Source organism: Ambystoma mexicanum, chromosome 5q, assembly GCF_040938575.1.
Source record: "Ambystoma mexicanum isolate Mex_15411 chromosome 5q, UKY_AmexF1_1, whole genome shotgun sequence".
In the NCBI taxonomy this organism is placed as follows: domain Eukaryota; kingdom Metazoa; phylum Chordata; class Amphibia; order Caudata; family Ambystomatidae; genus Ambystoma; species Ambystoma mexicanum.
In genome coordinates this window covers 906,806,625-906,827,339 of record NC_090933.1, presented here as the reverse complement: position 1 = coordinate 906,827,339, position 20,715 = coordinate 906,806,625, and the positions used below count along the sequence as shown (strand labels likewise).

General features: G+C 49.6%; 1 protein-coding gene across 3 annotated transcripts in view; it reads left to right on the top strand.

Moving 5' to 3' along the window:
* RIDA (reactive intermediate imine deaminase A homolog) overlaps positions 1–20,715 on the top strand; it is a 193,215-nt gene that overhangs the window by 76,439 nt on the left and 96,061 nt on the right. For 2 of the 3 annotated variants that reach the window (XM_069621413.1, XM_069621415.1), the window contains exon 2: positions 15,781–15,886. In XM_069621413.1, the coding sequence (XP_069477514.1) occupies positions 15,781–15,886 (106 nt within the window). Of the gene's footprint in view, positions 1–10,001; positions 10,149–15,780; positions 15,887–20,715 lie in introns of those variants that run through there. The other variant, XM_069621414.1, reaches the window with a different exon arrangement.

Genomic DNA, 20,715 nt, shown 5'->3' with positions numbered 1-20,715 from the left:
AAAAAAATGTATTTAAAAAAATAGATCGGCAACATTAAAAAAAATACTAGCACTTTTTTTTTTAAAACTTCCTATGTAAAATTTTGAGCTATTCAAGCTCAAAATTTGCAAAAGCAAGCACATGGGCGCATCCATTTTGTGAAATTCAGCTGCAGCTTTCCTGCTCTGGTCTCCGGTCCCCGTCCTCCATGTACAGCACCAATGAAGGAAAAGCCACCCAGCGGTAGCTTTTGTTTACTACAGCTTGCTGGCTTTTCCTTCATTAGTGCCGCAAAAGCCAGCACAGGCGGTCATCCATTTCACAAAATGGATGCGCCCATGTGCTTGCTTTTGCGAATCTTGAGCTTGAATAGCTCAAAATTTTACATAGGAAGTTTAAAAAAAAAAAAAAGTGGTAGTATTTTATTTTTTTTAATGTTGCCTATCTATTTTTTAAATAAAATTTTTTACTGGACTATCCCTTTAAGGCGCCTCCACCCAAGATGGTTTTAGGCAGCTATCTCCGGATTCACCCCCATGTAGATTAAGGACAAGATGTTTAGCAGCTCTCAAGGACTTCATGGTCCCTAGCAACGGCAAAAATATTAAAAGCCGCCTTGGACGAATGCAAAAAAAAGGAGATGGAACTTCTAACAGCAAACTCGGCCGCCTAAAGCAATGGTAACGAAATGACAACCAAAAAAGAACACGGAAATGAAGAGTAAGGAGGAAAACGATTTTGCAAAATCATAAAATTGATTAAAAAAAATAAATTGGAGAATTATCCTCTCTTCCTCCTCCCAAGATCGAACCCCTCTGTGCCGATAGGCCCTTGGCTGAAGTGAAGTGGAGGGGCACACATACCTATATTTTTTTTTTCTATTTTTTTCACGACTGCTTTTTGCCTCAAAGTCTACATGGCAAATTCTAGTAACTTAGTGATAAATGCCTTTAATATACAGATATTTCTCCAGCATGGGGTCTGGCATGGATTCACATGCTCATGAATATTCCCTGTCGTCAGGCTGGGAATCCTCGGTAAAGAAAAAACCAGTATCGGTTTCGTTTCTGATCTGTCTTTCGTAGTAATAACCAATCACTGGTCTCTGCGTCATACTGACCACAGCCAATGACTTCCCTCTACCTAAGCACCGCCTCTGGCAGCCATCTTCAGATTTTTACCGCACGTTCATGTGTTGGGATCCTCGTGCTATTGCTCTCGAGCGTTAGTGCTATTTTTTTCACGTTTTTTCTCAAAATCTTCGTTTTTTCGGTCAAAAGAGCCTCAAGCTCCACCGACTCTCCATCCGATCAACGGGGACCCGTTTCGGATTCGTCTGCGCCCCTCAAGGGTGAAGATTTCGTCGAGCTACGCTTTTGGAGGACTCCAGAAGTTTCTCAGGCCCGGTCATGGGCCAGGAGAAGGGAAGCTTGACGCCCGGAAAGCTGTTCAGGGTCTGCCCTGGATGCCAGCTGCAGAACATCTTCAAGGAGGACGAACACTCTTTTTGTCTTTACTGCCTACATGAGGACAAGACGCACGTGGAGAAGGACTGTGTGTTTTGCGGCAACATGTCGGAGCGGACCATGAAGGACCGCCATCAACGTCTCGCCAACTGGCTAGAAGGGAAGAGCCCGTCCGGCGAGAAGAAGAGGAAGAAATCCGAGCGGTCTTCTAAGACCTTTGAGGACGCCCCGGCGACGGGGGTCCAACATAAGGCCAAGTACCGCGAGTCCGCTGGCACCGGGAGCGCCGAACGGTCGGGCTCTACGGGCGCCAGGCAGGGCGCACCCTCCCCGGCACCATCAACCACGAGCCAACGCTCTGGGTCGGGTAAGAGGAAGGCCGAGCACCCGGTGAAGCTCCTGGAGAGGCCCCGGTCGAGCTCGAAGGCGGAGGGGGAGCGAGGCAGTGTCCCCCCCCCCCCTCAAGGATAAGGCGGTGAGCGCACCTAAGGTGGTGAAGGCCTTAATCCATCCGGCCAAGCCCTCTATCGAAACTGTCGCGGCGGCCCTGGCTCAGCCTGTGGAGGCTACACCAGTGGTGGCGACCTCGGGGCTCAGAGTCTCCCTGCCACCTCGGAGGGAGTCCTCTTTTGTGCCCATCGATAGGACCCCCGTGAAATCCCCCGTGGGGAAGAAAAAGGGGGGGCAGGGCGTCGTCGTAGATTCGGCCTCAACCTCGGAGGAGGAGCTGGTCGAGGTCTTAAGCCACGGCCTCGGCGTGGAAGAAGACCGGCCCGTCGGGATGGATCCCGACGCAGGGGACGACGACATCGTCGAGGGTACCGACGGGGCCCCTGATCGCCCGTCGGATTCCCCTCTGCCAGCGCCGCGAGACAACTCGGCGGCCATTTTGTTGGCTATACAGTCCTTATGCTCAGAGATAAGGACGAGACTACCGTTGCCGACGGAACCTCTCCCGTCGGGGGACCCAGAACCGGGACCTTCTGGTGTTCCCCCCCTACCAAGAAAAGAAGGATCCACCCTCCACCTCCTTTTCAGCCGTCGCGCCCCTTCCAGCCCTCCTCCCCGTCCACCCGAGGGGATGATACGGGGACTGACACGGCAGCGACGGGTACGGACGACGAGGTTTACGACGAGGATGTACCGTCGTCGCCTCCCACCAGGGCTTCTCCGCCCGACGAGATTGGATCGTTCCACTCAATGATCGCCAGGGCATCCGAGCTTTTCCAACTCTGCCCTGAGGAGAAGAAGAAGGAAGGTTTCCTTTATCAGCGGCGCAAGGCCAAGAGGAAGACGGTCCTCGCGGTGCCTCTATTGGACGACATTTGGGATGAGGGCCTCACCCTCCTCAAGAACCCTTCCACGACGCCAGCTAGAAGAGACCGGTACGAGAAAAAGTACCGGGTCCCGGACACGGCCCCCCTGTGCCTCCGGGCGCAGCCTACCCCGGACTCCGTCGTCTCCGCGGCGGCCAGGAAAAAAGTGGGGGGGGGGGTGCGGCCTCCACATCGACTTCCCCACCGGACGGCGAGGGAAAGAAATTGGACGCTATGGGACGCAGAGTCATCTCGTCTGCAGCGACGACGATTAAAGCTGCCAACGCCTTGGCTATCGTGGCCCGATACGACAACAGGGAGCACTGGTACAAACTGGCTCCCCTGCTGGACTTCTTGCTGGACGACAAGAGGGCAGAGGCCCTGGAGATCCTGCAGGAAGGTGAGGTGGCTTCGGACCACGCCATTACCGTTGCGACGGACATCGCCGACACTGGTTTTCCGCCAGTTGGGCAACGGCGTTTGCCTTAGGCGGCGTGGATGGCTCAAGGCTACGGACTTCCGTCAAGACGTTCAGACCAGAGTCCTGGACATGCCCTTCGATGGGAACAACCTGTTTGGGAAAACAGTGGACCATTCCCTTCAGGCCATTAAAGCGGACACCGAGACAGCCCGGGCCCTTGGAGTTCTGCAACAACGACGGACGCCCTTTCGGAGCAGCGGAGGCAAGGGCGCCTCCAAAGGTTCCGGCGGCGGTTTCTCCTCCTACCGTCAAGCAGCCCGCTCGTCGTCTCAGGAGGCCTACAGAGGACGAAGCAAGTCTGGCGGACCCCGCCGTCGTCGCCATGGACAAGGCGCTAAAGCCTCGTCGAAGCAGGATTGAACCGGCCGGGGGGTCGGGCCCCCACCGAAGCACCCCGGTGGGAGGCCGGCTGGCGAGCTTCGTCAGCGTGTGGGAGTCCATCTCCACCGACTGTTGGGTCTTGGACGCCTTGGCCCGGGGCCACGCGCTCGAGTTTCAAAGAAAGTGTCCGCGCGTCCCCCCCGTGGCCAGGAAAGAACTTCACATCCCTCAACTTCTCCTGGAGGTGAAGGCGATGCTCAAGAAGGGCGCCATCGAACTCGTCCCAAAGAGGCTTCGGGGCTCCGGAGTCTACTCGAGATACTTCCTCGTGAAGAAGAAGACGGGGGGATGGCGCCCCATCCTGGACCTGCGACGTCTGAACAAGTTCATCAAGATGCAAAAGTTCCGGATGGTCACCCTCCAGCACGTCCTGGGTCAGCTGGAGGAAGGAGACTTCCTGTCGTCGTTGGATTTGGAGGATGCCTACTTCCATATTCCCATCTTGAAGGGGCACCGAAAATTCCTCAGGTTTGTGGTCCAAGGGCGTCATTACCAGTTCAAAGCCCTCCCCTTCGGTCTACGGTCGGCACCCAGGGTGTTCACCAAGTGCCTCGCACCGGTGGCGGCTCAGCTGCGCCGCGAAGGGATCCACGTCTACCCCTACCTGGACGACTGGCTCATCCGAGCCAAGACAAGGGAGCTCGCCGTGGTTCACACGGCAAGGACCGTCCAACTTCTCACGGACCTGGGATTCTCCGTGAACTACGCCAAACCCCACCTGGTGCCCGCGCAAGACGCTCTGTTTCTGGGAGCGAGGCTCAACACAGTGTCCCTTCGGGCCTCCCCGTCGGAGGAGAGGACCAGGACCATCCTGGGCAAGGTGCAGCGGATGTTGGTGGCCGACGCGGCCAAGGTGAGGTCCATCAAGTCCCTCCTCGGAATGATGTCTTCCTGCATCTACCTCATTCCCATGTGCAGGCTCCGGATGCGCCCGTTGCAAGAGTTCCTGGACGCGCGCTGGATCCAAACGACGGGCAGCTTCGAGGAAAGGATCACACTCGACGAGAGTTTCCGACGAGCGATCCGGTGGTGGGGCACCCGCGCGCATCTGACGGCGGGCATGGACTTCCAGACCCCAGCCCACCAGGAGACAGTGACCACGGATGCCTCCCTGGAAGGGTGGGGAGCGCACACCGAAAATCTACATGCAAGAGGCCTTTGGCTCCCGACGGAGAAATCCCTACATATCAACGTCCTGGAGCTCCGTGCAGTGTTTTGGGCCCTCAGGTCCTTCCTTCCGTCCCTCAAGGGCAAGGTGGTGAGGATCTTCACCGACAACACCACCACCATGTTTTACATCAGGAAACAGGGCGGAACCAGGTCCCCAGCACTGTCCAAGGAGGCGCAGGACCTGTGGCATTGGGCAGTCGCCCAAGGGATGTTTCTGGTGCCGTTTCATCTGGCAGGGATAAAAAACGCCATCGCCGACTCACTCAGCAGGGAGCTGCGCTCGTGCCACGAGTGGGAACTACGGCAGGATCTAGTGGATCGCCTCTTCCGACGGTGGGGCACACCCCAGATCGACCTGTTCGCGACGGCGACGAACTCCAAGTGCCGGAGGTTCGCCAGCAGGTTTCCCCAGGCGAGGAGCATGGGCGATGCTTTCTCGTTCCCCTGGGAGGGCCTGTTCCTCTACGCGTTCCCTCCTTTGCCACTGCACCAGCTCAAGAGGTCACGGTGCAGGATGATCCTCGTCGCACCTGCGTTGCCGAGGCAGATATGGTTCCCGGACCTTCTGGACTTGTCAGCGTCCCCGCCAATCAAGCTGCCGGTGGACGCGGATCTGCTCTCCAGTGAAGGAGGCGCCATCCTCTACCACGACCCGAAATCGCTGAACTTGCAGGCCTGGCTCCTGCAGCGCTAGAGTTTGGAGGATACGACATACCGGCCGACTGCAGAGAGGTTCTTGCAAAGGCCAGGGCGTCCTCGACTCTTAAATGCTACGGACACAAATGGAAGTGGTTCTCTGTCTGGTGCCACGCACAGAAGATTAACCTTCTACGGATTACGGCTCCCCAAGTACTGCCGTACCTGCTGACGCTGGCCAAAGCTGGACTGGCACACGCGTCCATCAAGATTCATCTTGCTGCGATCTCCCGATACACCAGAACCACGGGGCGGACGTCCTTGTGGTCTCATCGTCTGGTGAAAGAGTTCATGAAGGGACTGTTCAGATCGTTCCCGCCGGTGAAGGCTCCGGCCCCGGCGTGGGAGCTCAACGTGGTGCTGACCAAGCTCATGGGAACTCCGTTCGAGCCTCTGCACTCGGCCCCGTTGAAGTTTCTGTCGTGGAAAACAGCGTTTCTTGTGGTCATCACCTCCGCACGACGGGTGGGAGAGATCCAGGCCCTTTCCTGCAAGGCCCCGTACTTGACTTTTCACGACACGAGGGTAGTGCTCAGGACGCACCCCTCCTTCATGCCCAAGGTACCGTCGGACTTCCACCTCAACGAACCCTTGGTGTTGCCTGTATTCTTCCCGTCGCCTTCGTCGCCGGCTGAGAGGACTTTGCACTCGCTGGATGTGGCTAGAGCGCTGAAGTTCTACGTGGACCGCACGAAGTGTTTTCGGAAGACGTCACAACTCTTTGTGAACTTTGGACCTGTCAATCAGGGGAAGGCTCTCTCGAAGGCTTCCATTTCCAGATGGCTCTCCGGCTGTATCATGTACTGTCATCGGTTGGCAAACCGACCGCTGCCTGGCCGTCCGAGAGCCCATTCCACCAGAGCGATCGCAGCTACCACGGCGTTCCTTTCTGGTGTGCCCCTGCTGGACATATGCAGGGCTGCTACGTGGAGGTCGACGCACACCTTCACGAAGTTCTACTGCGTCGATCGGGATTCCAGGGAGGAGTCCAGGGTCGGCCAAGCAGTGCTGCGCAACCTGTTCGCCTGAGGTGAGCCCGGTGAGGAGGTAAGATGCTTAATGTTGAGTTTGATGCAATGCTTAATGTTGAGCCTTTGCCACCTCCTGTGGTTGTGCATGTGTGTACTGCTATGTATTCTTTATTCATGAGCATGTGAATCCATGCCAGACCCCATGCTGGAGAAGGAACAAGTTACTTACCTGTAACTGTTGTTCTCCAGCATGGCTCTGACATGGATTCACATGCGAACCCTCCCGCCTACCCCTCTGCGGCTCTTCACTTGGTCATACTGCCACTTCACGTGCTTCCAAATCTGAAGATGGCTGCCAGAGGCGGGCCTTAGGTAGAGGGCGGTCATTGGCTGTGGTCAGTATGACGCAGAGACCAGTGATTGGTTATTACTACGAAAGACAGATCAGAAACGAAACTGATACTGGTTTTTTCTTTACCGAGGATTCCCAGCCTGACGACGGGGAATATTCATGAGCATGTGAATCCATGCCAGACCCATGCTGGAGAACAACAGTTACAGGTAAGTAACTTGTTCCTAATATCCCCCCTCCTTATGACGAATCGGTAGAGGTTACTTTCATTTTTTGCTTTATATGAAAACTAAAATAGTTGGGGAATATGAAACTTCCTAATCTGATATCTAATGTAATAAGTCATTGGCTCCTCAACTTTCAGATTCAGAACATTATTGGGAAGCTAGAAACTTTATTTCGATTATTCGAGTCACAAAACTCACATGTGGATGAAATCTGTGGCTACACAATCGCCTTGAAATTAGATTCAAAATGACAGGTGAATGAACTTGGTGCGACTTATCGCTGCTGAGAAAATCACCAGTTAGATAGTCCATTTAAACTAAATAGGAAATCTTCAACATGTATGCAAATCTTAACATTTTCTACGTTTTTTCTCAAAACCACGTGATCCAGGCCTGTACATTAGGCTACTGGTTCAGGGATGCGATAAAATTATCAATCACTCTCATGGAGTCCAAAGCTGAGCTAAGGGACACTGCAAAGATTGTATCTTCTTTATGGCATGCCAGGAATTAGTCCACAAAATGTCTTCAACTTGGCGTATTTTCAAAGTTCAGCTTCACTTGATTGCAGCCTCTGTTTATACAGCCCACCAATAAATACCTGTCACGTTTTGGCTACATCCTTCTGCTTGGGCTTAAAGTTCAAAACAATTGTTTATCAGCTGAGGAAGCCTGAGCAAAGGCAGGAGTGGGGCAAGTTCATTTTGAATCTCTGGGTTGAAGTCCGCCCCACTGTCCATTAGAAAGGTCATGTTGGCTAACCCAGAGTCGTTGTTTTACTTTTGTTTATTAATGTGGCAAACTTTAATTGAAGTTTTTTTTTTATTTACATGTCATTTTGTACGGTGTCCTTTTCAGCAAGACACATGTTCCATAATACACTGTTCATTGTCATTTCAGCAAAACTGCTTCTCACTCGCCAGGTCCTTTCGCTGTGTTAAGGTTTGGGCTGGCATTTGTATTTCAGTGTGTGTTTTCCCATTAGAACAATGTAATTCAAATCTGAGGCCTAACCCTCATTGACATTCTGAGTCTGCCATTAAACCCCACAGTCCACCACAACAGGGACCTAATTCCATAGAAATGCAAGGGGTAGCCTAAGGGGCATCACATTTAAGATGCAAGAGCTTCCTGGTTCCTGTATGTGAGCTGCAAGAAAGCAGAGGGGTTTGAGCTGAACGTGACATGTGACATGTCACAGTCCGCTCTAACCCCTACTGAGTCTTCCCGGCCCAGCTTCACCCTGATGGGTGAGGACTGGGCTAGGGACCCTCCAGCCTTGGTGTGGTGGGGTCCCCCTGTACCGTGGGCAAACCCGCCACACCAGGAGCTTCCGTTTTTTTTTTAAGTTGGGGTCGCAAGGGAGTCCCCCTGGGTTGCAGCTGTGACCCCCCCAAATGATGTCCCTATGCCCCAACCCCCACACCCTACCTGCCAAAATTGGCTCCTCTGCCCAGCATTACACATAAACGTGTGCACACACATTTGCACAACATTCATTCACACACTCGTGCTATTCACTTGCGCCCCATTCACTGTACACTCGCTCATTCACGCGTGCACCCAGTCCCCATTCATCATGCCCTCCTTCACACACATTATATAATGAATATACATGCTCCTTGCATAAATACATACATAATGAGCTAACATGCAACAATTCGTCCCGCACCTCTTTCAGCCCCCTCACCTCGGATGTGAAAGAGCACATAACCTTGTTCTATGTTGGCTCTCATGGGGGGGGGGGGTCGGAGGTGGATGATGTGTGCCTGGTTTTTGTTGGGCACAGAGGTGAGGGAAGCCTTTCCTGAAACTAGCAGCTATAAAGTGTTGCTGCATTTGTGCAAATACATTTTTCTGCACAAACACAGTAAAACTTTAATGCTGCAAGTTTCAGGAAAGGCTTCCCTCAGCATCTCTGCTTAACAAAAAGCAAATGCGCTCAACTGCCCTTTTCTAGGGGTGCATCTACGATAAAATGTCTAGGAAGGAGGGGGCTTCAAATATTGGGAGAGGCACTAACTTCAGAGAATGTCGGAGAGGCAGACTTACTTGTTTGGGGGCATCTAACTTCTTTATGCATTCTAATGAGACTAGTCCAGTGAAACTTCAATGTTACAAGCGGTAAACTCTCCCCTTCACATCCGAAACCACACACTTGAGGTTTGCTGTGAGAATAAGCTGTCTCCTGTCCCCCTTACCCTTCCAATCACTCTGCTTACATGCAAGTACTAACCCCACATAACTATTTCAATTGCATAAAATTGTATGCATGTGACTGCAGGTGCTAACAATGACATGTTTTACGTTAGTAATTGCAGGGCCTTTGTTAACAACAAAGCTCAGGCGCCGTTAACCCCTGTATCCTGTTCTGTCAAGCCAGGGCTCCCGATAGCCTCATTGGTGTTACGTCACTGATGCTCGTCACTGATGCTGTTCCGCACACTGGGTATATGTTTTGTACCCAGATGAGCATTGGCTCTACGCAGGGATCGAAGTGTAAAAAAAAAAAATAGGGGAACGATGTTACTTCTGCCCAGCCCCCTTTGCAAGACCCGCACCTCCCACCCAGACCCCATGCTCACTATCACTCCCACCGCCCCCTCAAATAAACGGTTCAGCGGAAATTCCCACAAATGCGGTCTGCCCTGCCATCCTGCAACGTGTGCCAGTTCACATAAAGTAAGGGAAACGATGATGGATAATGAAGAAAAGTAAGGGTAGGTCTTACCCTTTTAGTTCCCTCCCACGTTGACCTCTGGATTTTCGAATTGTCCCTTTGCAGCCTGGCCACTGTGCCAAGCATTGCGTATTATGCATGCTCTATAACCCGAACGCAAATCTGGGCCCTTTTTCCTGCAGGAGTCGAGCCAGGGAGCCCTGGCATTCTCGGCTGCACCACTGTTTCACATGGGCAGTGCATTTTTAGAGGGAACAGCGACCCTGGGTTAATTTTTAACACGCAGTCCACTTTAAAGGCTTGCTCGTGACCTTTAAATGTCCATTTACCGGAGCAGAGGCTTGAAGTCAGCGTCCCGCAATCATGTCTGGCACGATGAGGCGACTTATCTATACCACGAAAGCTCCGGTAATGAAAGGCATTTACAGGTTCGTATGGTGCACAGTGCCCTTCGAATGTAAACGCAGGTGCTGGTAATTAACCTCGCTGTTGCTCTTCTGCAGATGCCCTGCTATGCATTTTTAATGTAAAGACCATGTGTAGTCGGAGTTGGGGAGGAGCGGGCATTATCTTGTGTATAGTACACTTTCCGCGTATGCAGTGTACGTTTGTAACGCTCCTCGCGAGGTATTAATGTGGACGTCCTTCTGTTAAGACTTCAGAGGATTATTCTAGAGATGTATCCGCGGTTTGTCCTCACCCTTCCGGCCTGAGTTTGTAATTGATATGTTGGCATAGGGCACGCAGGGCGCGGCATGTTTCATCCCCAATGCAGTGGATTGCTTTTGCTTAATCGTTCGTTAACCCACATTAATTTGATAAGGGTGACATCGTTTGAGGCTGGTAAAGTTGGACAATCTTGCTTTTGGCGCTACATTGGGTTCTTTATAGCAGGCAAGCTAGCTCCTACCCTCTGCATTCAGCCCTTCATCCGCTCCGCGTGATGTCGCTAAATGGAGCATCGTGAAGCTGGGTAGCCCTCGTTAGCAGCAGCGTCTAGAGGGCTGGGAATTCGACATGTGGGGAGTCAAAAAACCGGGTAGGGGTTCCCTTTTATGTCTAAAAACTGTCCCACAGATCTTTCATTTCTTTCTTTAAACAATCGCAGACCGAGTCGGCAGTGAACCTTTTAATGTAAGGGTTACGTAGTGTATGTCGGTGTACTCGTGGAAAGCACGTGCTTGTGGGTTTAGGATGGGTTTTTGGTATTCATGTTGGGCAAGTATTTGTTGAGGTTATCAGGGGTCAAGTCCTAAAAATTTAAGTGGGGGACTCGCCAACAAAGGTGATCGGATGTGACGTCAACAGAAATTAACATATCAAGGTGAAATATTCATATTTCATTAAATAGCCTTTACATAACCACCCAAATTACACAGGACGAATGGCATTTGCCTTTCATAAAATCAACACTCAAACAAAACCAAGAGAGGATATTTTCTTCTAATCATGTTTTTGAAAACGTTTAACGATGTACATGTTTTAAACAGACTAAATCAGTGACTCAGCCAATACAAATGTTTTCCCTGGGACTTGCAGTACCGAAATGAGACATTTCACCTTTTAGTTTTTCGTTTTTTTTCTATCATGTTATATAGTGCAGTGGGGAAGTGTCCAGCCTACAAACCTGACAACTGCATTTCGATCCCGGAGGTTGGTTTTAATTCATGAATTCAAGTAGGACAGTCTGTTTCTCTTTTTAGCAGGGGGGGCTGAGTCAACCCTCTGAAAAAAGTGGGTGGACTCCGTCCCCCCACATGTACCGTCGACTTGAGCTATGGAGGTTATCGAGTGTATAATTCGTAACTGCGACTATATCCAAGTGCAGAAATGTGTCGAAGTAGTCACAGATATCCAGGTAGTGCCATCCGATCGTGACATATGCTCACCCAACGGCACGATATGCAGGTACCGCCATGATAAGCCCAGCTACTCCCACCATATACTAAGTGTTCGTGTAATTATGTCCAGGTTGTGCCATTCTATGCCCTGGTGGTGCTCTCGAGTCTAGTCGTGATCTGCGTATATAATCCTGCCAAATGACTGGTAGACCGGGCACGTGGCGTATATATTGACATTTATATGCTTAAATCTTCCCTCGGTATTCACTGGTGGTTCCATTCTATGCGCAGGCAGGAATGGCGTCTTTTACAGTCCAGCCTAGAGGACCAATGAGTAGCCGTATACAAGGAAGCACCAGAGGGCTCTGAACACGGGTGCAGCGCCCCTGCGGGATTAGAGAGGCGAGCTTGTGTTCTACAGCCAAGATACAATGCGTGCCGCAGGACCCTACCACTCTTGGGCTCGATCAGTCCACCTCTACCGACAATTAACATTTCTTAATTCGTGCGTCTTTTGAAATATTTCTTGCCCATTTAAAAAAATTGCGAACATTAACCCGTGGTTTTATCTTCATGCTGGTCATCTGCAAGGAGTGGACACTTGCAATTACCGGAGAGCGGCCCAACCAAAATCACCCACCCAGGCAATGCTCTCCCCTAAAGCAGGGGTGTGGCCGGCGCTGCCTGCCTGCCGGCACCTGCTACTCTGGGCCCCGAAATGCAAAGGGATGCTATGCTAAAGTTGTATTGAGTGGGATCGGAACACTAGGCGCCTCGGGAGAGAGCTACTCGAACTCGCGTTTACTAGAAGGGAGAGGGGCGAACGGGCACAGAGCAGATTTGGTCATAGCTGGGGTTAGCGATCGCTTCCCCTATGACCGATCTCCAAAACCTGTGGTGCGTTTCATCTGTCTGATGAGCCATCTGTTGAGGTATGCCAACCATTTTCCTATGAGAAAATAAAATAGGTTACCACAAAAGAGGCCTACGGTGCAGAGGCCTACCGGAAGTCTCAAGAGTCCTCTATAGGCCAGTTCACCCCGGAATTCCAGTGGTTCGGTTGCATTTAAATTCCACCCTCCATTACGTTTTAGATTTAGGGGGAAGCAGAGTAACATTTAAAACAAACAGAAAGGGTCTTTGTCAGGGCACGAGCCACATGTTTACATGCCCACTTGTGATGTCTCTTCTCTCGACAGACCTCGCCTATGTCAATAACAGCACCATAAACTAACCTGCCTCAGAAACCAATGTACGTTGGCACCGCCAGCTCGAGGGGAGTTTTCAAATGGCTTGCATTTTAAATGTGCAAGACTGCGGAAGAATACAATATATAAGGGCCGTGTAGTTTAGTGTTTGTTTTTATTGTGGTTGCATGAAATGGAGACGGTTTCACTTTCAACGTGGTTTAAACAGATGTTTAGTTTTTCCCCAAGCAGAAATGTGAAACCCGTTCACACAGACGTTGCGCTTGCCCCCTCTTCTTGCTGACAGGTTTTATCATTCATCAGTTGGCTACCATGCTGGAGTCTCATTACTCCATCTTCCCTGGGTGAGTGTGTAGACGTTGGCTGGATTTCTCCCTGGTCTCTGTGGGCTGGTTTCATGGGCCCTTCGCCGTGATGGTTGAGAGGTCCCTCCAGCTTCGGACGCTTTTATAGTGCGCCAAAGCCCCACCGCAGTGGATACCGAGGAAAATGCTGTGTTCTTATAAGGAACTTCCAGTGGGCTGAGGACTATGTTTTGAAGACGCTGGAAGGGAAGGGAATGAGTGGAGGGCCTGGGGGGGGGGATGCTGTGGGATACCGCACAGTCCTCTTTACGGGAGGAAGCATTGTGTGTTTTGGGAAGACTACATTAACCAGTAACTTGAATTCTGTTTGTGACAGGACTGGCCGGCACTGGCTCTCTCGAGGTCAAGGTCCCCGACACTGCAGTCGTTGCACCAGAAATGGCAGGGGGGCGTTGTCGGGAGGTTGGCCAATCACCAAATGCTGCTGCTGCTTCCGAGGGAACCGGCCGCATGAAACCCGTACAAGAATTGAGGGATTTTCCCCCACACTTCAGTCTCCATACCATTCAAATTCAACCGACCAAATCATCATTCTACCTTTTTAAATGTAACTTTGTAACGCGTTAATGTTTGGCAGAAATCTGCTTCAGGGTCCAGTGAACCCCAAATCTGCCAAAGCTTTTCTGTCTTGGCGTCAATTTAATGTTGTTACGGCTCTCCAATCTGATACCCATTGAGCGAAAGGCAGATTTGCTCACGTTTTGACGCAGTTGTGAATTTTGCAAATGCTGGAAAGCTGCAGTGCCTGGGGATAGAGACCAACCTTGGTTGAAAGGGCCGCAAAAAGGAAAAAATCTCATGGGAGGCTGGAAGGAATCCGCTGTTTCCCAGTGACTGCATGCCTGACAGTTGACTGAGCCACTGACTGTGAGGACCTCTGACAGCGCAGGGAAGCAGGGTCGGGCTGTGTGGAGAAAATGTGTTTAAAGCACTGTATCGATGGGGCAATCGTCAGTGGGTGATCGCTTCCGCTAAATGGCCCGTTATGGTGCAGAATCATTAGCTGCCTATCCTGTTAGCATTCTTTGATGGGTTATATTCCTGAGACGAATGAATTCATAACTTGGAAAACCATACACCCGTTCTTGTGTTAGTGGGCGAGTTACACAACAGTTACTACGTTCATTAAATAAAAGGGTAAGGTACTCTGGCCCTTAAATTAATAGGAGGCGGCACTAACTATACAGTCATATCGTACGTGCAAAGTGGAGGGCCATCTCTGGGTGGTGTTAACAGTTTGGGGGTGGGGATCACAAGCTCATTTTCAATACAGAGCTCCTGTAGAGACAGGGTGTTCCAGAAAGTAGGAGGAGAGCGGTTGCTGTATCACATTTATTTATATTTACTAACTAGCAGAAGTACCTTCTGTAGACAGACATGATAACACTGATCCTGTAGTTCGCTGTTCCGATTCACTTCTCATTTGATGTGCTTTGCACCCTGTGTGGCTGGGTGGCATACCCTGGAGCAGACGAAGGGGGAGGCGAGAGTTGGTGTGCTGATGCATACTGGGACCTTCTGTGCTCTCTCACTATCTGTCTCCTCATCCTGGTGTGGTACAATTCATTGGGGTGCACATATCTTGTAAACCGTGCATTCTAGGGCCAGGACCTCGCGTTTTGTTCCTTATGTCAGGACCGGTCCTTCTACGACCACATTGATTCAACGATTTCGGGCAACCGTCTTGTGTGTGAAGATGTTGAAATCCAGGGAAAGGGGTGGGGTGTCCAAATGTCACATAGCCAGTAATGTCTGGACAGCCCTAACAGGCAGCTATGCAAAATGTGATGCAGATTGGTGAAATGATGTAGAATTGTAGAAGGAATGCTTCACCCCAAATCCAGCCACAAACAAACACATTTTGACTTTTTTATATATCTAGATAAAGCTGTACCGTCCACACACCTCAAAGATAAACGGAACATGAATTGGTGTACAGAGATGCTTCTAAACGAAGATGGCTCAATCAGAGAGGACTTGCTGTTTCAAATGACGATTAAATAGTGCATAGCACATTCTGTCACTGCAGTATATCAACCCCTTTTTTCAATTGACCACTTGGTTACGATTAAACTGATTTTAATTGGCTGATAATTTTCCAAAAGAGATCCGAGTCTGCAGACCGAGTATTATGGTTTGGCTCGGAGTGATAACATTTCTGTATCTTACAGTGCAGTCATTTACCAGTTTCTGGCGTACCATGAGTAAACGTAGTTTAACAGCCCCAGGTCTAACACACTAAGGTACGACTTAATGAAGGTTGCAAATTGAGCAGGAGGCCCAGTGGAACACTTCAATGCTTGGAAACGAGACGCTCTGCGCCCTAGGCATAATGCAGAACTTTGGCAGTTATCGACTCTAGCCTAGACTGTATCTGCAAGCTCATTTGAAACCAGTGCGTATCCTGTTGCAGAACATAGTTTGTGAGAGTGGATCATATACCGCATCCTTTAATCTGCCACGTTTGGCCCCATCCAGAGTGTTTTTCTCCATCTCACGGCAAGCTCTGCATAGTGTGTGAATCCAGGATTCCAGGCCAAAGGCAACACTGTATAGTACAAAGATGTTCTCATAGAGCTCATTCTTTAGTGTATGGAATTCAACTGTATACTTAAAATGTTTTGTTGACTTTGTTCTGTTTTGCAGCCAAGCAGTGGTCGTAGACCGGACCATGTATATTGCTGGGCAAGTTGGCTTGGATCCAGCCACGGGCCAACTCGTAGAGGGTGGAGTACTCTCGCAAACCAAACAGGTGAGACGGTGCATTTTAGAACCTAAGTATTTTTTGACTGAGGATTTTTTTGCTGCTACATAATTTCTCGTTTTTCAATGATTTGCAAAAAAAGGGTAAACCTGCAATGCGTCTTCCGAACTATGTTTAGTGGTTCAGGACCCTTCCTGTCTCTCTTCCTCTCCATTTCTCACAGTACGTTTTTTAGAATGTTCTAGATGGACATTTACATTCCACCTACATTTCGCCTGTTATACACTCTGTCACTTCGCATAGTTTTCCCTATAGTTTTGTAGCAGAATGGACTTGTTTGGCTGTACAGTTAGTAAAACTGTACCAGCGACAATGATTTATGTTAAACTTGTAATTTAAGGAACATCAGGAAGTATTGGCTCAGGACTTTCACGATTAACCAGGACCCTATAAGCACACTCTCTTCTCTAATAAACTGCTACACTGTAGATGTCAAATCATTTTGTTTAGGATTTTGAAGGAACTTGCTGCATGAGGTGTTTTTTTTGGAGCACGAATTTAATAGTACATTTTATACATCAATATCTGTTTTGATTTTGCTCACTAAAGTGTATTAAAAGCAACTTTTCAAATGATAAGAAAGTTAGTCCCATGGTCGTATATCTAATCTATGAGTGTCTGTAATGAGAAATCAGGAGTTTTCGGCACCACTCAATGTGGGTAAACCGAGTAGTCCAACTCTTCTCCATTTCCACTTCCTACACATATTGCTTCTTCCTGATCCAAATAAAGAGCTATTCTATTGGAAGAAGCCATCCACGCCAGCTTAAGCTATGCCAATGACATATACATATAATAAGGCGGCAGTCACGCTGTATAGTTAAGGTGAAACCTATTAACTATTGATTTTTTCCTCTAATATTCTATTGCTGATAACATTTGACTATGTGGCTGATCTAGCTGACCTTTTCAAAACCAATTGTTTGTGTTAAGCCCCCTAAAGTTGACATTTCGGGGCAGCTTCACCAAACAATTCAGTTAGGCATAGAAAAAGCACATTTGTTTTCCCATTGAGAAAAGGTGTACATTTAAACACCAGCACAGCTGGGTGTATTTGGACCAAATTAGAAACGAGTTGCGCACAAAGCGTTGCAGATATTGTTTTTCCATTCAATCTAGGTCCCACAGTAGTTTAAAAAAAATTGGCAATGTGCTGCATGGCCACTCAAACGTGAATGAATCTCCCATGGTGCATTGCAGCTCAGACTTGAAAAGCTGCACCTTTTCCCCGCTCTATACGAGTTAGTTCCGCAATATTCCTGCAGGATTGCGAAAAAGAAACGTGCTCAAAATATTTGGAGGAGGGAAAGCAAAGATTTCCCATCAGGGTAGGCATAGGCAAGGTGAAAAATGATGAGTTAGGCACTTTGGGGAGGGGTAGAAAACCCACTTTGAGTCAGATAGATTTAGTCTTATTGAGGGAAAATTGCAAGATTCGGTCAGAAAGAAAATCACAGGATCGAGCAGTGGAAATAAGATGGTGGGAAAGGGTCTGGAGGATTTTCACAGTGGAGCGGGAGATAGGGTGACCTAACGAGGAGGGCTGCGCATACGACGAGTGTCAGTGGGGTAAATTGATACATTGTAGCTGTGTGGTCCTCCTTGCTTCAAATCACTGAGCTTTTCCTGTTCTTGCGGGCTGAGCCATTGGGTCTCCTCTGCATACCCACTCTGGCCCAGGACTCTGCGGATCCCCTCGGGTGGGTGGGAGTACCTGCTTGACGCAGAGTTCGTCTCCCCCCTCGCGAGTTATCCGGGTTGAGGAGCTTTTCCGCCTCCTTCATTGAACACACCTTCCAGGGCCTGCTCCTGATGTGAAAACAAAGCCATGCGGAACCCCCAGCAGTACGCCATCTTCCTCTCCCGCAACCATTCTGTCAGTGGCCTCGGGTCCTTTCTTTTCGCTAGCGTAGAGGCAGCTAAGTCCTGGTACAGGCCTTAACTGGATCTGAGGCGAGTCCCTGGCCACTTTCATAATTTCTTCAGTGACTTTATAGAAATGCACTCTTGCCAGGACGTCTGGGGGGAGGAGGGGAGGTCTGCACCTGCCGTGTCTGAGTGCGGTGCACCCTATTCCGTTCTAGTGCGGTGCTGTCAGGGAGAGCTAGGATGAAACGGAAGAGGTCCAGCACAAACTTCAAAATCTGTGTCGGGGACCGTAGGCGTAATACCTCGAAGGTGAATATTATTGCAGCAGGAACGATTCTCTGTATCCTCCGGTTTCGCTTCTAAGGCTTTGCACCTGGCCTCAAGTTCAGAGATCCTGTTGACTCCATTTATTTTGTAGTTCTACTCGCATAAGGCGGTCTCCACTTCAGCAGTTCTGTTCTCGACTTCCTCAACATGCCTGTCCAAGCTGGTGATCTTCTTCAGGAGCTCGTTTGTGCCATTTTGATATTCACGTGTAAGTAGGGAGCTTGGCGCCGGGTCCTCCGCATGGATCGTGGCCTCCAACCGTTCTCCCTTTTTTGGTCTCTTGTGGTGCTTGTTAACAGGGTGGTGATGTCTGCTTGCTTTGGAGCCTTGGGGGTTTTCGCCATGTCACTTTGTGGGATTGCCACGTGCACTCTGCGAAGGGTAGTGATTTTCTGCCCCTCAGTCCGACGCCTCGGTGCTCTGTAGTTGCAACCCTCAGATCTTAGCACATGTTTCACCAGCTCCGTAGGTGTCAGGGCTCCCCCAGTGGCCCACAAGCAGCGAGGGGGACTGGATTACCACTCTTTACTTCCCAGGATCGGGACTGTCTTGGTTCAGGGTGAGATCTTGCCTCTGGTAGTAGTATGCTGCGCGCTGCCGAACAGCGCCACTCCCAGGTGGTGTTGCCCACTACTGCTACTACTTCTCCCTGCTATTCGGCAGCAGTGATACCTTCCTCATTGACGAAAGCGCGTCTCTCTAGTGCCAGTGAATGCTTCGTCGCCGCTGTGGAGTGGATTTGATAGCACCCAGTGATGCAGAAGGAGGCTTCGCTGGGTAGAGGGAGGCGCACCAAGTGCATCATGCGAACTGCTTAAAGCAGGGAATAGACAGCATATTAGATTACCCTTGCTCCTCCCTTCATAACTGTGCTTATAAATAATATCCTCAAGTAGTTGTATATTTCCCCTTTTAAATGTTTCAAACCCTTCTATTACCATTTTCTTAAATTAACATACTACCAAAGAATGTTCTTGTAATGTCAATATACCCACGTCCCCTTTGCTGCATGTGCTCTTTCTCAGCAAGTCTGCGTCCTCCTCATTGGTTCCAATGCTCCACCAAGGAGACAAATCCCATAATCAATCTCCCTACATTTATTCCTTTTAAAGTCTGATCATTTTGGTCTGTGCAGCCCTGGGGTATCAAGGGTATCTAATTCCATCATCCAGGCTCCACTTCTCCATAATAAACCTTTCGTCCTTCTGCCTACCCGCCTATTCTTCTTCAAGGACTCTGAGTTTTCGAAGAATATATAGCAATTGAATTTTTGTTCAGAATTTCTGCTCTTCCCTTTGGGAATACTGGTTTTATAAACCAGTATGTGTTTGTCCTTAGTAAAATTCAAGAACTGGGTTCACATTTAACTCCATGAATTCATCCCCTATTCTTAGTGATACAAATTTAAGATATGTAAAGATTTTCTCAAGGGGCTTGTTTGATGGTCTCTGATGGTGTGATGTGGTTTCCAGGGACACATGATATTTGTCTCTTCAGTGATTAGGATGGGTACATCCTTTACATTTGTTAGGGTAAATGGTGCGATTGGCATCTAATGTTGGATGTAGTAGCTTTTTGGGACCTTCTGCTAATATCCTGCTGTGGAACAAAGCCTGTTCCTGAACAATGTCTGCAGCTTGTTCATATTAGCGGGATAGGACCTATAGTTATGGTTAGGTTAGACTAGCTTATTGGCTTATTTCTACATTTTTGTGGAATGTTTGGGGTGAGCCAAGGAGGGGGTGGGGGTTGGTTGTGGGTGGGGCAATGCAAGGCCAAGTTGTGCTCACCTACGCCCAAACCGCTGGGCGACTTCAAACCTTTTTAGTGCCAGATCTGACCCACTATCCTATTTGTGGTTTGGCACAATTCCATCCAGTAGTTGTTTTAAAGTTGACGAGAAGTTGGCAAAATCCAGTTACAGATATTTGTGTGCATGTGGGCTACCCCAGGGCCCACTCTCTATTTGAAGGCATCTGCGTGGGCATTGTAAAAGCGGAACTGGCTCTGCTCCATGAATCTAGTATAATGGAAACAAATTAGCCAGTTTAAATATGGTCAATCTGATGGGTTGTGTGGGGTTGGAGAGGGAACATTTTGAATGGCTCCCTTCCTCGCCTGCGGAAACTTGGCTGTTTCTACAGACGGCTCGGAGCAAATCATTTTAAAGCTATGCATGGTAGCCCCTTCTTTGCTCCTGTGAAAGGCTGTGTGGGGGTGGGCAGAAGGGTTCAGTATGTCCCCAAACATTTTAAAAAGTCTACCTCTGTCCGTGGGTCAATGGTTGCCATGTGGTGAATTTTGCAACCCACTTTGGGGTCCCTTTCCCCCACACTGTGTCACTGTTTCCGCCGGCCACCGGCCAGGTCAGCATGGTTAAGCTGGATCTCTGTTGGTCTGCAGGGCTCTTAATTTCCTGAGGCTCTGCAATGGAGGGGAACATGGATACTAGACCTAGCCACAGGCCACTGCTGGCCACTTCAGCTGGCTTTGAAGGTTCCAGCGAATAGCCCTAAGCCAATTCAGTGAAACAACATGGTTCAAGGAAAGTGTTGGTTGCAATGCAAAATTAAAACCTCACCAAATGCGGTTTGTAAACCAAACATAACTCTGCCCCCGTC